Raw genomic sequence first — 15,628 nt, 5'->3', positions numbered from 1 at the left:
CCAGGCAATTCTAAAGCATCTAAAATTCTCTACCTAGGTGAACCCTTCAGGGCAGGAAGCACGTTTGCTGATTTTTCCACTTCACTCACAGACCAGGTGTGACAAGAGCTTAGAAAAGGTCTGTTTCAGACAATCATATCACATAGATTCCATCAGAGCTGTAGGAAGACAGACAGAAACACTCAAGAGTGAAGTATTTAGAAACTTAGTGTTTCACCAGTCCTTAAGTGCTGAATGAGAAGATAGAGGTTAGTAAGATGACCCAGTGGCTAGAGGTACTTACTTAGCACACAAGGCAGGTGACCTGAGTTCAATCCCCAGAACCTACATAAAGGTAGGAGAAAACCAACATCCCAAAATTGTCCTCTGACGTCCCAATCTCCCCACCTCCCCAACACAATTTTTAAAAAAGAGGGTAGAAGCTTTGCTGGCAGAAGCTGGGCCAACAGAGACATGGAGAATGATGGCCAAGGAGCTAGAGCCAGTGGCAGTTTGCCTCTCAGGATGGAAGTATTCAAAGATTTACACAATTGACATGACATCCATGGATAGGTGAACAGATAAATGAATGGGTGGAGAGACATGAATGGGTGAACTGATGAATGAAAGGTTGGGTTGATAGGATAAATAGAAGATAGATGGTGAGAGGGGTGACAGAAGGATGGACATGGAAGGTAGAAGAAACAAAGGCAGAAAAGACCTTTCCATTTTGAGTGGAAAGGTCTGAGGGTAGAAGGATGGGGTAAAAAGAGGACTAGATGGGGGAATGGTAAAGTGATAGAAGCATAGTTGCACACAGGTAGGGGCAGGGTAAATCCCATCTCTCCACACTGACATGATGTTCCGCTCTGACATCCCACAGGGAGTTTCCTGGTCCCCTATGTCATCATGCTCATTGTAGAGGGGATGCCACTCTTGTACCTGGAGCTGGCTGTGGGACAACGCATGCGGCAGGGCAGCATCGGTGCCTGGAGGACCATCAGCCCCTACCTCAGTGGTGTCGGTATGTGGGATCCTTTTCAGTTCCTCTGACTCATGTGTTTCTGGGCATCACAGGTGTGTGGGGTGCTGTCCATAAGCAAGACCTGTGACTGGGTTAACTGACAGCCTAGGGAGGGCTACCATGGAACTTGGGCAGAGAGGGCCCTGAATTCTGACCCCCACATGGAGCCCCCCAAGGAAACTCCACCTCAGGGCATCTCCACTCTGGACCTCAGCTTGAGATTCTGTGAATGACTGGACGTAGCTGCCGGTCCCAGAAGCATTCATTCATTCCCAACCACCTACCATCTGGGGATGTACACAATTGCCCCTGCTTACTGTGTGCCTGATGCTGAGTATGGCCTATGACTGTGTAAGCTCATTTCATCCTCACCACACCACTTAGGGGCTTTGGGACACCATAAATGTTGCCAGAGTTTGGAATCCAAGGCATCTATGCATAGTAGGTGGCTTCATTTCCCACCGTAGCTTTTCAAGGTGACCTTCACTTGCTATCCTCTGCTATCTCAAGACATGGTTCACCTCCTCTGTAAAAGCTCAGGATCCAGGGCCATCAATGGCCACAAATATTATGGGTACCTTCCCAACCCAGAAAGGGGAGCAATTGTTCAGGAGTAAGGAGGGATCAGCTCTGTTTAATAGGAAAGAAAGCAGCTGAGTCCCTAAGGAGCACTGGCACCCACTTACTGGCCCAATTTCCCGGTGGTGGTGGTGGTGGTGGTGGTGGTGGTGATACTGATGTACTCCCACCAAGACCAAGGTCAGCAACTTAAAAACAGTCCTGAGTGCTGCTGTGGGGACTAGTCTTCAGCAGCTCAGGAACTGAAGGGGAGCTACAGAGTTGGTAGACTAGTTACTCAATTTGACTTTTCTGTCTGAGGGAGTAAAACTTAATTCACTGTGGCCAGCAAAAAAGGGAAACACACATGCACAGTTTTAGGGTCTATTCTCTCTCTTTTCCTTATTTCTTCTTACCTCTACCCAGATGTGTCCCTTCTGTGTCCTTATTTTCCCCTTACAGCTTATATACCCCAGCAGAATCTTTCAAGCTATATAAAAATTACAATGGGGTTACATTCTATTTTTAAGTGAATGATTACAATGAATACAAGTAAAAAATAACATGTTTCCCATATCCCTTACATGATTAAACATTTTACATGTTACAGGTAAAAAACAAATTATCCCCAAGAACCCAAATACATTCATGTCCAAGCAACTTGCTATAGATTAACAGAGTGTAAGAAAGCAAGGCATTTTTCTCAGCCAGTTCTTTTACTGGCAGGCTGTATTTTTATGGTTACAAAGAAAGAATCAATCATTTTATTATTTATCTTAAAAAGTACTCTTATAAAAAAAATTTAAAGGATCTCAAATCTAAACTTTTATATCTGAAAAACAATCAGTCAACTCTACTTTAAATCCTCATGGTGCATACCCATCCATCAACAGTTTTTTATATCAGGAAGCTGATGGAAGAAATAGATACAAGGAATTAATCATCACCTTTGATCACCAACCCATCCTAGCAAGAAAGGTATGTCAGCCAGCAATAGCCAGGCTGCCATTGCTTTTGTTCCCTGACCTCAATGAGTCCCTCAATCAACTATCAAAACTGTGTCTTTCTAAACTTTAAATTGTTCCCCAAGCTATTAATAGAAACACCTTAACCTAACCTTAAGTCATTATTTAAAGCTTTGTTTTAGCTATGAACCCAAGAACACATCTCCTAATATTAAGATTAAAAGAACTTGAGCTAGCCTAGCTTCTAGGACTTAATTGGTTTCCTTAATCATGAATATAAGCCACAGTGTACACGACTCCTCAAGAGAAACTCATAAGTCCTAGCTGCGTGACACATCCTTGTTCTTATTTTTCTATCCTCTACAGCCCCTGCTTTATCAGGGGCAAGAGCAACACTATATCCTGCCTTTGCCTATATTAATTTTCTCACTAAACTAACCTCTATATTATATTTGTTTAAAACCCTTATTCATCAAAATACTATTTAAACTAACACTATTATTGTATAAAATCATTGCTTCAGTTAAACAGTACAGCTTAAGAGGAAATCATCTTAATAATCCACAGGTAAAAATGCTCAGTAGAATGGGATATTTCCATGAATAATAACACTACATTAGAGGCAGTGGGCATCCCCCCTCCCCCATACCATTCATACTGTGATGTATACAAAAGAAAAATGGCATTGGCAAACATGTAAAGGCACAGCAGTAGCAAGAGACATTCTGGAGCTGAACCCCTCAGGGCCTTGTCTATTCGAGACTCACCATCAGTGCTTTGCATGCTGGTGCACTGAACACGAATTCCAGTGCCACCTGCTGCTCCTCTCACATGGCCACCAGCACCTGAGTACATGTGGAATGGCAAGCACTGGGAACAGTGCTCCTAAAGGCCAATGTCAGACCACTGCAGAGCAACCTGGGGTCACACTGTCTCTGTCCACAGTGCTACCCTAGGCCCCTCACAGGTCTAAGGCAGTGGGGCTGGTCTCCACAGTTCATGCCTCTGCCATTCTCCATCCCTCCTGATAACAGAGGTGTGAGTTTGTCCACAGTGACCTAGTCTAAAGGGAACAATTGTCATATCAGGCACATGAGTGACACTTTTCTCATGAGGTTTGTATCCTGTTTCTGCTGGGTGGTCTTCTCTTCTATAAAATGGGAAAAATACTGTTATAAAAATCAGATACACTGTGGTGGTTTGAATAAAAATGGCCCCCATAGGTTCATAGGGGGCACTATTTGAAAGAATTAGGAGGTGTGGCCTTGTTGGAGGAAGTGTGTCACTGGGGATAAGCTTTAGGGTTTCAAAAGCCCAAACCAGTCTCAGTGTCTTTCTCTTCATGCTGATTGAATCCAGAGGTAGAACTCTCAGCTACCATGTCTACCTGTGTGCCACCCTACTTCCTTCTGTGACAATAATGGACTAAACCTCTGAAACTGTATACAAGCCACAATTAAATGCTTTCTTTTATATGAGTTACCATGGTCAGGACCACTTTTCAGCAATAGAACACTAAGACACACATCAAGCATGGAGCCCAGGATCTAGCACTTAGATGTTAAAAAACATATGAGAAGTTGGGGAAGGAAGCCTTGGAAACAGGTCACAAATGTAAAGCCATGTTTTTAAAAATATGTAGGGGTGAGTATTCCTGCCCTGGGTGGTCCCATCATGTCTATCTTGGGATGCTTACAGGTGAGGCTACCACACCTGATTTTCAGTATGGCCTTCTTATTCCTTTCAGGCATTGCTAGCTTGGTGGTTTCCTTCTTGATCTCTGTGTACTACAATGTCATCAACACCTGGGCTATCTGGTACCTCTTCCACTCCTTCCAGGTGAGCAGAGGCCTAGTCATACCAGGAACAATAAGGGGAAAGGATTCAGGCCTCCAGGAGGAATGGAGAAGTTTGTGGGTTTATAACCAGAAGGGAGCCTGAGGGGAAGACATACTACCAATCATTCATTGGACTTCTGATTCTGATGTTCCACACTAAAGGGAGAGAAACTGCTCTAAAAACAAAGGATATGGGGGCAATTGGTAGCTGTCTGTGGGAACATCCAGGTAAGACCTGCAAAACAGCTCTCATACACACTAGTAAGGCCTGCTTGGAGCCAGGGTTTCATGGAATGAGTACCCTAGAGTGCAGGCCTGGCTCCTGGTGTTATGTAGAGTAGCCTTGCCCACTAGATAATGCCACTGGGCCCTGAGCTGTGTCCTATGAAATGTGGCCTTGAAGCCAATAGGTTGTTCAGACTTGTTTCTATTAGTGGGACATTTTTGTCCTGTAAATCTGACCTCATAGAACTCAGACCTGCAAAACAAGGCACTTATCTTAGAGCAGGCTTACTTCCACACCACCCACAACTCTGATCAGATTTCTTTCTTTCCCTCAGTCCCCTTTAGAACCTCTTTGAGCAGCTGGCCTTGAGTTATGATCAGACATTAACATTAAGTTAATTTGTTTTTAAGTGCCAAAGAACCCAGTTAAAACTACCTAAAACAGAAGAGGGTTTCACTGTCTCTACACTACATGGTCAAGGAATCTTAACTGCCAAGCTCGGGTACTGCTAATTACTGCTCAAAGGAAGTCACTAATGCCAGAGTCTCTGACTTGAGGGTTTCAATAGCTTCATGGCAATGGACCTCATCTCCTCCTTGTTTCACACTCATGGGATGAAATATCTGTCTATATTCTTAAAGGTGTCCTAATGATGAGTTGGCTTGGAGAAGTTGGAAGTGAGCTGTTTAATTGTTGCTTTCTCTGGCTTGTTCTAAGTTGAGGGGAGGGAAGAGAATCCATGAGTCATTAACAAGTCTTTTTTTTTTCAGTTAAAAATTTTTGTCTATGGGTGTTTTGTCTGCATGTATATCTGTGTACTACATTAGTATACTAGTATGTAATACTACTACACAGTATAAGAAAGCTAGCTAATCATAATCCTGTGAACAAACCAGCAAACAGTATTTCTTAACTGACTTCTGCTTCAAATTCCTTCTTGTGTTCCTGCCCTGACATTCTTCTGCCTAAGGTCAGAAAAGGACATCAGATCTTCTGAAACTGGAGTTACAAATGGTTGTTAGGGCCATGTGGATGCTATGTGGGTGCTGGGAATTGAACCTAGGTCATCTAGAAGTCGGTGTTCTTAACTGCTGAGCCAACTCTCTAGCCCCGTCATTAACAAGTTCTGACCATCCCAGCAGCGGTGCAAGAGCTTAGAGTTGAAGCTCCTGGCTTGGTTGCTGCAGTGATGCTGGATCAGTGTTCGCTTATTGCAGCTGGTCTGGTCGCTATCCAGATACTAGTAACGGTCTTCTAAATTTATAAGGGAGTGTAGTAGTCCTAAAAGCACCTGCAGAATTGCAATAAGAAGCAACTCTTATTAGTCAGCTTTACTAGATCAAAATATCATAGGCACTAATTTATAAAGAGGAAAGATTTGTTAATTCACAACTTGTCCTCTAGTAAAGATTAAGTTTAGCAGAATATCATGTCCTAAATATATATGGGAGGAAACAGCCACAATGAAACCAGAATAGAAAGCAAGAAACAGGGTTCCCCTTTGCTCCTTGGAAAGCCTACCCCAATACTTTCTTACTTGGCCCTGCCTCCTAAATATCCACAGCACCTCCTCATCTAAGGGAACACAGCCTCTTGGAGTGGAACTCTGGGGAATGGCCAACATCCAAACCAAACCAGTCATCCTCCATGCCATCCATATCCCCTGAAGACCTAAGTCCTTGTCAGCCTCAAAGGCTGCAGCCATTTGTCCTTGGGGGACCAGCTTCCTTCTCTTCCAAGATCCCTCTGCCAAGACTAGATCTGATCATCCCACCAAGCCCTTGACCTTCCCTTTACTTCTCTGTTGATTCTCAATTCATTCCAAAGGATCCCCTGCCGTGGTCTATTTGCCCACTGAATGGTAACCGCACAGGCTATGATGAGGAGTGTGAAAAGGCTTCATCAACACAGTACTTCTGGTACAGGAAAACACTCAACATTTCACCATCCATCCAGGAGAATGGAGGAGTGCAGTGGGAGCCAGCACTGTGCCTCACCCTGGCCTGGCTGATTGTCTATCTGTGCATCCTGAGAGGCACCGAATCAACCGGCAAGGTAGGCTAGGGAGCATGATAGTGCTGTGCCTGGATGGGTTTGGCCATGGACAGATGGGTGCTGCAGTAAGCTCTGCAAGTATTCACAGAGGGCCATGGAGAGAAAAGTGCCTGCTCTAATTACCTTTAACTATCAACTTGACAACAGCCCAGAGTCACCTAAGAAGGGAGTCACAGTTGAGGGGTTGCCCAAACCAAATTGGCCTATGGGCATGTCTGTAGGGTATTGCCTTATTATAATGTTTATTTTGAATCAAGTTTCTTTACTTGATTATTTTATCATCAGTATAAACATGCTAGTGTCCCCAAATCTCTAATTTATATATCATTATGTCAACAAGCTGACGATGGCCTTATTAATTGATATAAGGGGGCCCAGTCCACTGTGGATGGCACCATTCCCTGGTAGGTGGTCCTACACAGTATAAGAAAGCTAGCTAAGCATGATCCTGTGAACAAACCAGCAAACAGTATTTCTTATTGACTTCTGCTTCAAATTCCTTCTTGTGTTCCTGCCCTGACTTTTTTCAGTGATGCACCATGACCTAGAAGTATCAGCCAAATAAACCCTTTCCTTCTCTAAGTTGCTTTTGTTTGAAATGGTTTATTACAGCACAGAAAGGAGACTAGCATGGTGCCATAATAAACTGTGATATTTACAGAAAGCCATGGAGAAATGGATGCCATAGTAGATGAAGGATGTGTTCACAGAGGCTGAGGGGAAATTTAAAAGGCAAATATGGGGAGGATTATGCAAGATGTTTTGAGACTAAAGTCCTTGAACACAAGGACTGACAGCAAGGGACACCTTAATCCCTGACTGAACATAGTTACCAGGTAGACCTTCTTGACAAGTTTCAGGGTCCTTTTTATTTCTGGTATCTTTTGTGACAGTGACAATCAAGCGGTCATATATAAGAACCCTTCTTCCTAGCCTCCTGACTTTATTTACTTTTAGAGTTGATAAAAGTGACCCCATTTTTATCCTGAAAACCTTCAGACCTTGTAAAAGAATTTTAGTGCCTTTTCAAGATGTTACCAGCTATGGGCAAACTCCTAAGACATCTGACCCAAAGATTGTGCCATGATCCATGTAATTGCCATCTTCGTGGTGATGTAAGCAGGTGCTTTGCTCTATTTCCAGGTTAGCTGTGCTGTTCTCTGGTAGGGCACCATTAGGCTCTCTTGAATGAAGTTTTCTTTTATCTCTTGATTTTTAAGAGCTCACAGCATTTATATTATTGATTTAATTTAACATATTTTAAATTAAACATTTTATAAAAATGAAGATATATATTGATAATTTTGAGTGAACTTTTTTGCATACTGTTGCATAGCTATTTCCTAAAACTTGAGGCTGACTCCATTCCTGGGTTCCCACAGGTGGTCTACTTCACCGCATCAATGCCCTGCTTTGTGCTCATCATCTACCTGGTTCGGGGCCTCACACTCCATGGAGCCAACAATGGCCTGGTGTACATGTTCACACCTAAGGTATGGGAAGAAGTCCTGAGGGTGCTTTTGGTCCCTTTTAGTATGCCTGGAAGTAAAAAAAAACAGAGTACGAGGAAGGAAAAGCTGTAAGTAACCGAAGAGGATGATGTGAGCCCAAGGCTGGGCCAAGGGCTGTGGATACCTTATGGCACATGGACCCATCCTCAGACAGGTCATTCTCAACCCTGTGCACTCTAGAACATTAAATCCCCTATCCATTCCCACCTACACTTTCACTACCCCTAATGACTGATGCCAGTCCTTCCTTTCTGCCCTTTCTGCTCCACATCTCACCCAAAGTCCTGTCTAGATGCTCCACTGAGCTGATGACCACAGATGCCACTCCAGTCATTTCTTTCCCTTATCTGTCCCCATGCTTCCTTGGACCCTTTCCCTCCAAGTTGTGGTGATCCCTTCCTTAACTTTCTCTCTCCAGGCCAATGTTCTTCAATGGAAAATATGACACAATATTCATTTAGCAAATTTTGTGCCTGAAGACAAATGTCTGTAGAGCTCTTCCAGGGACTCCCTTAGTATGACAGCTCTCAGGCCTAGGCATCTTAAATCATTAGCCCCTAGCTTTGTGGGGTTTTTGGCATTTATCCAGAAATACAGGCAATCTGTAGTCTTCAATTCTTCATAACCTTTGCTGTCTTTGTGACCTCTGCTCCCTACTCTTACTTACTCTTTGGAACTCTTCAGCTGCCCTGTCTCTGCTGCTGCTTTAAAGATAGTGGTGGTGGTGGTGATGGATGTTGTCACCTTTCCTTCCACAATCTCTTCTTCCTGTTTCCCCTCCAACCCACTCTAATAATGACGAAGCAGATATTGCATGGCCTTTTCAGGAAAAACTGAACAAATGCTGTTCCTCCTAGAGAGGGCACCAAAAACACACCAAAGAAACAAGTCTGCCTAAGCCTAGCTTAGTGAAGCAATGAGTTTATTAGAGTCAGTTACAGGGGCATAGATGATTCAAAGGCAGTTGTATCACAGAAAAGCCCACCCCGTCATAGGCAATGATACACAAAGACTACATTCCCAGAGCATCCTGCACTTCTTATCTCTTATCTACAGGAGTTGTTCCCACTTAAATAATCTTAGGCCCTTATGAATCTGATAAATTTCAGGAGCCTCTTGAAATGTGTCAGTTTCATTAACTTCCTGAATCTTTGTTTTTGGGGGGAGGGGGGAGCGTTGAGACAAGGTTTCTCTGTTTGGCCATGGATTTCCTGGAACTCATTCTGTAGAGCAGGCTGGCCTTGAACTCACAGAGATCCACCTGACTCTGTCTCTTGAGTGCTGGGATTAAAGACATGTTCCACCACTGTCCAGCTAACTTCCTGAATCTTAACAAGCCATCTCCAGGAGGAAATGTTTCATTGGGAGGAAATAGCTACACAACAATCGGCAAGAAAACATACAAGAGAAGACTTTTACAAGGTCCAATGTTGCATAACCAGAGAACAACATAGCTAATTCAAAAATTGAGCCAAGCACCTGTATATAGCCAGAGAAAGAATGTATGTTTGCATCAATCATGATAATTATTGTACAATTGAAGTACTGTGTTTGCACCACTAACAGGCTGCCTCCCCCGAACAAAGGAGTAAATTTTTTATTTTATTTTATTTTTTTAGGGGTAAACTTTTTTAATGATTAATCTTTATTTTCTGGGCATTGGTGTTTTACCTGCATGTATGTCTGTTGAGGGTGTTAGATCCCCTGGAACTGGAGTTACAGTTATGAACTTCCAAGTGGGTGCAGGAAATTGAACCCAGGTACTCTGGAAGAGCAGCCAATGTTCTTAACTTCTGAGCCATCTCTCCATCCCCAACAGGCCTTCTTCTTGGCCAACAGGGAAAGTATTTTCCCTCTGGCATAGATAAAAATGACTGTTAGAATTTAGCCAAGGTTGTGATGGAAAACTGTTCATTGGAAACTGTTTTAAATCATTCAAGGTTTAAACAGTCCCTTCTAGGTTAGTGATATGCTTTAGCTGCAGTAGTTTTGAGGCAGTGTAGCCTCCTCAGAGCTTCCTTATAGTACACACAGCAGGTGAGCTAGCAGGAGAGCAATCTGGCTGGTTTGTTGGCTCTGGTGATATTTTGTATATACTCTAACAAATAAAGCTTGCAGGGGCTAGAGAGATGGCTCAGTGGTTGGGAGTGCTGGCTGCTCTTCCAGAGGATCTGGGCTCAAGTCCCAGCATCCACATGGCAGCTCACAACTGTCTATAACTCCTGTTCCAGGAGATCTGACACCCTCACACAGACATACATATAGGCAGAGCACCAATGTATATAAAATACAAATAAATAAATTGTTTAAAAAAATTAAGCTTGCCTGAAGATCAGAAAAGCAGAGCAGCCAGCCACTAGTTAGCCACAGAAGCCAGGCAGTGGTGGCACACACCTTTAATCCCAGCACTTCAGAGGCAGAGGTGGAGGCAGACAGATCTCTGTGAGTTCAAGGCCACCCTGGGCTACATAAGATTGATCCAGTCTAAAGGAGAAATAGAGCTAGGCAGAGGTGGCACACACCTTTGATCCCAGCACTTGGGATCTCATAACCTTTAATCCCTCAATAAGGAGGTGGAGACAGGAAGTGATATGGCTGGGCAGAGAGAGGAACATAAAGTGGGAGAGGACAGGAGCTCCCTCTCTTTTAGGCTGAGGAGTTGGTGAGGTGAGAGGTGGCTGTGGTTTATTCCTTTGTCTCTCTGATCTTTCAGCATTGACCCTGATATCTGGCTCCGGGTTTTTATTAAGACCAATTAGGATTTGTGCTACAGTTGGTTGATTGTCTCTACTAAAGAGAGAGAGAAAGAGAGAGAGAGAGAGAGAGAGGAATTTGGGAATGGCCTAGTATCTTTTAAATCAGTAATTAGATCATTCCAGTCTCTTAACATATTAGTTTATTTAAGCAAATAGTAAACATTAAAAAGTACCTATGATGAAAGTTTCTCACTAACATTAACAGTGATTTAAATGAACATTAGTTAGTGCTTTGACAATGTCTAACAGTGCTTTATTTACTCTTAAATTCCCTTGGGAGACGGGTAACTTTACCTGAGGTTTAGTAATATGGTTCACTTGCCAAGAAATATACTGCACATAGGCCAGTTCTGGAGAGCTGGGGAAGTTGGGAGGTAATTCTCTCCCTCTCTGGGCCTACTTCTCCTGGGAGGAGGAATCTTGGATTGGGACCTGGGAATCCTCAGTCCTATCCTTATTGGCCTTCTAGATTGAGCAGCTAGCCAACCCCAAGGCCTGGATCAATGCAGCCACGCAGATCTTCTTCTCACTGGGCTTAGGGTGTGGTGGCCTGATTGCCTTTGCCAGCTACAATGAACCCTCCAACAACTGCCAGAAGCATGCCATCATTGTGTCCATCATCAATAGTACTACTGCCATATTCTCCAGTATTGTGACATTCTCCATCTATGGCTTCAAGGCTACCTTCAACTATGAAAACTGCTTAAACAAGTGAGTCTAAGTTGTTCCTCAAAACCTTGGGCCTCAAGTGAGAAGGCAAGGCTCCAAAGCTCTGAGCTGAAAGGGTGACTGGGAAGGACTGGGTTCCCAAAAGTCAAGGGTTAGACTAAAGACACCAGTGTTGAGGTTTACAGTTTGAGGTGAGGTTCTCTTTTCTCAACTACATAATTGCTGCCTTTTACCAGCACTAGAAGCTGAGGATCCAAAAAGTTAAGGCCTGTCTTGCAGGGAATAGGCAGTTTAAGGTTGTCATTGCACTTAGTAGAAAGGGGCTTTCAGCAAAAATGCCAATGTCTTTGGTCCCATTCCCTATCTCAAGTGTAACCAAGACCTTTCTAGCCAAGTCTCAGAGACTACAGTTTACTGTCTTTGGCTTCCCTCAAAACAGAGGACCATCTTTCAGATGCTAAGATGTCCAGTAGTGTAGTCACTTACACAAGTAGCTATCTCTAAACTAGGACTGAAATTCATGGAAGTCACTGTACATTCAAATAACTTGTATATTTATATGAATTTAAATTGAAGTGATTCTAAGATTAATTGGTTATTCAGTGGCACAAGCCATATTTAACAATGTTACATTTCTACCACCCCATTTAGTTTCATCAGACAACACTGGCCCAGATATTAAACAGCCTCACTGTAGGGTCAGGGTTCTTGTCCTCATCTCTGCTCAGATGCACAGACACTCATAGTTGCCCTTCCTTACAAAGGGTTATTAGTCCAGAGTCCCTCTCCTCACTGAGATTCTCAGAGTTGTTAGGGCCAGTGGCCCCTTAATCATGAAGGTCAAGATGATGGTCTGCTCTGCAGGGTGATTCTGCTGCTGACCAATTCTTTTGACCTTGAAGATGGCTTTCTGACAGCCAGCAACCTGGAGGAGATGAAGGACTACCTGGCATCTACCTACCCAAGCAAATACAGTGAAGTGTTCCCACACATTAGAAACTGCAGCTTGGAATCAGAGCTGGACATGGTAAGAGGCCTGAAAAGGGTGGGGACTGCCTTTCTCCACACAGTTCATAATGACCTGCAAGAGCCTTCACACAGTCCATGAAGACAGGAAACTGGATTGTTTTCCCTGCAACAGTGGTATGAGAGACTGGAGTCCTGCTCTTCCAGCTGCTACTAGGAATCCTTTTCATTGGAAAGCTCCCCCAGTGTCTGAGTTTTCCCTCCTTTTCCTCAGCAATTTTGAAGTTTTAAAAACTTGGGAAAGGCAGAGAAATTCTCTCTCTCTCTCTCTCTCTCTCTCTCTCTCTCTCTCTCTCTCTCTCTCTCTCACACACACACACACACACACACACACACACACACATATTAAAAATAAATGCTACAAACCCTTGTCATTTGGAGATCTATCTATCTATCTATCTATCTATCTATCTATCTATCTATCTATATCTATCATTGAGTTGTATTCCCATGATTCCTATAGTTGGTTGAGGCAGGAGGAGTTTAATATGTGGTCACCCTGGGAGATATGGTGAGACTTTAAAGGGAAAAATGAAAGTCAGTCTCCTTTGTTACCTTCCCAACATTCTCTACTCATGCATAGGTAGGAACCTTGATTCTTACTACCATATATAGGCTAAGTGGCATCTATCTTAGCAGTGGTTTTGGAAGGTAGTTTCTCAGTCAACAGTTTAATTTTGATAAAATTCCTAAATAATGTGGGTGGAATCTCACTCATTCTGTGTGATATCTTGTTTTCATATAAATATACTCATCCCTCTTTCTAAAGACTTTTAAAAAGATTTGTCATTCAAATCACTCTTATTTTTCACAAAATTATTTCTGTTACACTAGGGGCTTTTAATTATTTTACTTTAAATTTAGCATTACTTTCACAAGTTTCATTAGGTTGAAATTCCTTAAGGGATTCTTAAGAGATTTTTATTAGAATTGTGTTAATTCTGTAAGGTAACTGTGAGGGAGGGTGGGAGTGGGGAGGATACTTAATTTCACTTGACTTGTGGCTTTTGATTGAAGAGTTTTCTCTCATTTACTTAGGTGTCAAGAGCAAGAGAGTAGGTATCTGTAGTTGTTCTAACAAAAGTTGTATTTTATTATGCTGACAGTCATTACACAAAATTCACACTCTTAAGTTCTTAACTACAGTCTTAAGCTTATCTCCCCAAGGCTGCTCACCTCTGCAACATATCTTAGCTGAAGATATGCGTCTAGTCTCATGGTAGTCTCTGGTTCAAGGGTCAGGATCATGGGGGAGATTCTCCAGCCACAGGGCAAACCACGGTGGCTTCTCTCCAGTGTCTCTAGCAGTTCTGAAGATGTACAGAACACTACTTTGCTCTTGGTCTCTGCTTAAAAACTATAAGTGGGCATTGTGGAGTTCTAATTATGGTTATCTTAAGTGATGTCATTAGGTTCTGGCTATCTGGTGCAGCCTTGAGTGTAGTGGGGTTCTTGACTAAGCTAGTTTTACATGTCTAAAAGGCATTTAAAAAAAAAAAACAAAAAACAACTGTTTATCACATTAGACCTTTCATATCACCCAACTATATTTTTCCATGAATATCTTAGAATATTTTATTATACTTAGATTGCCTAATTATTTCTCTTTTAAATAGTGTCTTTCCTATTTCTGCCACCTATTTTTATTGCAAAAGAAAAAGTTCTTCTGTGAATCTGGTTACAAGTCTCGATGAATTCTTATGAATTCCCGTATTTGTATGTGTCTTAATTTTCTTTTGCTGTGAAGAGACACCATGACCAGGGCAATTTATAAATGAGTTCACTGAGGCTCACAGTTCCAGAAAGTTAGAGTCTGTGATTATGGCAGGGTGCATAGTAGCAGGCAGGCAGGCATGACACAGGAGGAATGGCTGAGAGCTTCCATCTTGATCTACAGGCAAAAGGCAGTCAAGACTGAGCACTAACTGGGAATGGCATGGGGTTTTGAAACCCTACAGCCCACCCCCAGTGACACACCTCTTCCCATGAGGCCACACCTCCCAGTTCTTCACAAATAATTCTATCAACTGGAGACCAAGCATTCAAATATGAGGCTCTGGGGGCCATTTTCATTCATTCTGTGTTCCCTTTTCTCTCCTTTCATGTCAGCCAACAGAGGAAATGCTCCAAAGACATGTCCTGCCCAAGAGTATGGGGCCCAAGCAACCATGGACTGTGAACCCTTCCAATCTGTGAAGCAAAGTAAATCTTCCCTCCCTTCAGTTCTGTCAGTGATTTTGCTCACACTGATAAGAAAAGTAACTAACATAGTAGTTTCCATAAACAACAGAACCAACAAAACATATTCATAATATGGTAGTAGAATGAGACCTGCCCTCAGAGGCTCACATATTTCAATGTTTAGCTCCAGTTGGTATAACTTCTTGAGAAGGAGGTATAGTTTTGTTGGAGGTGTGTCACTGGGAGCAGGCTTTGAGGTTTCAAAACTGCATGCCATTCCCAGTTTGCTGTTGCTATGATTGATTGATAAATAAAACGCTGATTGGCCAGTAGCCAGGCAGGAAGGATAATGTAGGCAGGACAGAGAGAGGAGAATGCTGGGTGGAAGAAGGCAGAGTTTGGAGTTGCCAACTGCCAACATGTAAGATACCGGTAAGCTATGAGCCACATAGCAAGGTATAGATTTATAGAAATGGGTTAATTTAAGATATAAGAACTAGATAACAAGAAGCCTGCCATGGCCATACAGTTTATAAGTAATATAAGCATCTGAGTGATTATTTTCTAAGTGGGCTTGGCAGGTCTTGGAGAGAAACTCTCCAGCTACTGTTTGCTGCCTACCAAATCCTTCTGGATCAAGATGTTAGCTGTCAGCTACTGCTCCAGCACTATGCCTGCCTGCTTGCTGCCATGATAGTCATAGACCTTAACTCTCTGGAACTGTAAACTCCAAATTAAAAACTTTCTTTTATAAGTTGCCTTGATCATGGTGTTAAGTCACAATAGAAAAGTAACTAAGACTTTTGGTACTATGGAGTAGGCTGTAGTGACAGGACTGGC

The 15,628-nt window shown here is 42.8% G+C and overlaps 1 protein-coding gene across 1 annotated transcript in view; it reads left to right on the top strand.

Moving 5' to 3' along the window:
• Nucleotides 1-15,628, top strand: part of LOC118586671 (sodium- and chloride-dependent transporter XTRP3B) — a 32,867-nt gene that overhangs the window by 11,043 nt on the left and 6,196 nt on the right. Inside the window, exons 2-7 of the mRNA XM_036191805.1 lie at nt 863-1,003; nt 4,274-4,365; nt 6,418-6,645; nt 8,028-8,138; nt 11,382-11,623; nt 12,446-12,608. Coding sequence (XP_036047698.1) covers nt 863-1,003; nt 4,274-4,365; nt 6,418-6,645; nt 8,028-8,138; nt 11,382-11,623; nt 12,446-12,608 — 977 coding nt within the window. The remainder of the gene's footprint in view (nt 1-862; nt 1,004-4,273; nt 4,366-6,417; nt 6,646-8,027; nt 8,139-11,381; nt 11,624-12,445; nt 12,609-15,628) is intronic.

The sequence above is a fragment of the Onychomys torridus genome, chromosome 7 (assembly GCF_903995425.1).
Source record: "Onychomys torridus chromosome 7, mOncTor1.1, whole genome shotgun sequence".
Classification (NCBI taxonomy): Eukaryota; Metazoa; Chordata; class Mammalia; order Rodentia; family Cricetidae; genus Onychomys; species Onychomys torridus.
This window is presented reverse-complemented; position numbering and strand designations above follow the sequence as displayed.